This window comes from Priapulus caudatus, unplaced genomic scaffold (assembly GCF_000485595.1).
Source record: "Priapulus caudatus unplaced genomic scaffold, Priapulus_caudatus-5.0.1 Scaffold29, whole genome shotgun sequence".
Classification (NCBI taxonomy): domain Eukaryota; kingdom Metazoa; phylum Priapulida; class Priapulimorpha; order Priapulimorphida; family Priapulidae; genus Priapulus; species Priapulus caudatus.
Genome location: NW_014577090.1, coordinates 476,732 through 479,387, shown reverse-complemented (window position 1 = coordinate 479,387; position 2,656 = coordinate 476,732). Strand labels below are relative to the sequence as shown.

The 2,656-nt window shown below is 48.1% G+C and overlaps 1 protein-coding gene across 1 annotated transcript in view; it reads left to right on the top strand.

Moving 5' to 3' along the window:
- Positions 1-2,656, top strand: part of LOC106815664 (histone-lysine N-methyltransferase PRDM9-like) — a 21,091-nt gene continuing 18,435 nt past the window's right edge. Inside the window, exon 1 of the mRNA XM_014820164.1 lies at positions 1-434. Coding sequence (XP_014675650.1) covers positions 285-434 — 150 coding nt within the window. The 5' untranslated portion in view covers positions 1-284. The remainder of the gene's footprint in view (positions 435-2,656) is intronic.

Here is a 2,656-nt window from a genome sequence, read left to right as displayed (position 1 = left end):
ACGCCTTATGCAACCGCATATGGGACCTATCCGCGACGTCTACCGTTCATTCACGAAAAGCGAGCGAGTGCATGTGAGTAGTGAAGGCGCTACGCGGATACTCGCGCGTGTGATCTCAAATGAACAGCTAGTGCAAACAAGCCCGCGCACAGCAGCAGCAGCAGCAGCACGAACGCCCACACATTTCTACGCGCATTCAGTCTTTACCGACCGCGGGGGAGTGAGTACATACCACTCACATACTCACACACGCACACGAACAGGCAGGCACACGTTGGGACGGTATGGACGCAGGTGTGTGCGTGCACGCAGCCGGCGACAACGAGGTATTCGACGAGGATCGCGATCAGATCGTCCCCGATGTCACCGCAAAGCTAACCGCTGTCAAGCGAGAGGACCAGCAGAACACGTGTCGCTTCTCCAACGCAACACAGGTAAGCAAGCGCCTGCACGGCCGCTGCCGGCTCCCGCCGAGGCTCGATGAAACACCACATCATATATGGGTGTACGTATAGCTACAAATCAAAGCAGATAGATGATGTGACATTGAGATATCAATTGCGGTTGGGGGATGGGGCAACGCCGTTTGTGTGGGGGTGGGGGAATCTAGCTAGAATTATGTCTGTATTTTTCTCTTTAATAACAAAGAAAACGTTTTGTACTGCAGAGAACTATTGGTAGATTGATGACTGTTTCACTATTGCGTGTATGTTTGTATTTTTACCTTGTGTGCCCCTCTACAACCAAACGCGCCTACAACAAACACGACTGCCAATGCATGCTCGCCCGGACTACGCGCGCCCACGTACACGCACCCACATACACAACCACACACGCGCGCGTGCGCAACCGCACGCGCACATACGCACACACACACACACACACACACACACACACACACACACACACACACACACACACACACACACACACACACACACACACACACACAAACAAACAAACACAGAGAAAGAGGAAAGAGTGAGGAAGACGCAAACACACACACAAGCACACGCCCATGAGCACACACCCACGCACGGTCCGTATATGACTCATAACTCGCCTCGCCGGCAAACTCTACCCGTGTGCCGTGTTTACCCGCCTGGAGGTGGGACAGCTCGGCTCCTAGGCCGAGATGACTGTCCTAGAGATCGGGCAGTTCGACTCACCGGCTAACTCATGTGAGATTGAAAATTGAGATTGATCATGTGTGACAAAATTACACTCTACGCATAATAAAAGGTTATTCCCACAAAAATGCCACACACTTATATTTATATACAGTACATCAACCATCTTAACAAACCATGCAGAAATTATCCCCTACTGTACCTTGCAATTATTACACTCATATCAAGTAAATTTTATTATTTAGCTCAACACTATTGCATCCTTCAGATTTGTTCTCTGCGTAAAAGACCGCTTTCAGTACATGTATTTGTATGTGAATTATATGCAATGAAGATTTAATAATGAATAATAATAAAAATAGACGTTTTGACGTCGGAATGTGTAAACCATCTTAAATGAGTTAGCCCGTCAGTCCAGCTGACCGACCTCCAGGCGGGTAAACTCGTCATAGACTCATAATGCGAGTCGAGTTGGCGGGTGGGTCGAGTTGACCAGTGCCCCCACGCACACATCCCCACGCTTATGCGCGCACTCCTACGCGCACACCCATACGCCCATGCGCACACACCCACGCACACATCCACACGCTCATGCGCGCACTCCTACGCACTCACCCATACGCCCATGCGCACAAACCATAGAAATGATATAGATATATATATATAGTTATCTATATTATTTCAGGAGTTAATAAAGACAAATTTATTTGTCTTTATTAACTCCTGATTATTTCTATGGCACAAACCCACGCACACATCTATACGCTCATGCGCGCATACACGCGCGCACACACACACACACGCATGCGCATGCGCATGCGCATGCGCATGCGCACACGCACATTCATGCACACACGCACACACATACACGCAAACGCGCGCACACACGCGCACGTCGCACATGCGCATGCGCACCCGTACACAATACATCTCGCTTATTATAATTTATAGCACTCTGCGGACATATAATAATAACGATTATTTCTTCGGGATATAACTGAAATTTATTCACTTTAGTGTATTATTTCTTATTTATTAATGTCCGTGTGCGTTGACCTCCGTGTCATTATTTAATCACAGATGTACTATAGATATATAATACACATATTATAGATGTAAAAGAAGAAAGCATTGCTTATTATTAATATTGTTATTATAGTATTAATTGTATCGTTGTTATCAATTGCACGGCAAGCCCCGCTGTGCGGGGCGTGTGGCATTTTCATTAAGCATTATCCTTGGATTTCTCGCTTCCCGCCACCTGCGTTATTGCTGACTCACTTATAGTACTTCCACGCGAACGGATGAACGGATGGACGGATGGGTGGACGGATGGATGGATGGTTGGCTAGTTGGTTGGATGGTTGGATAGATGGATGGATGGATGGATGGATGGATGGATGGATGGATGGACGGATGGCTGGATGGCTGGATGGATGGATGGACGGATGGCTGGATGGCTGGATGGCTGGACGGACGGACGGATGGCTGGATGGATGGATGGATGGATGGATGGATGGACGGAT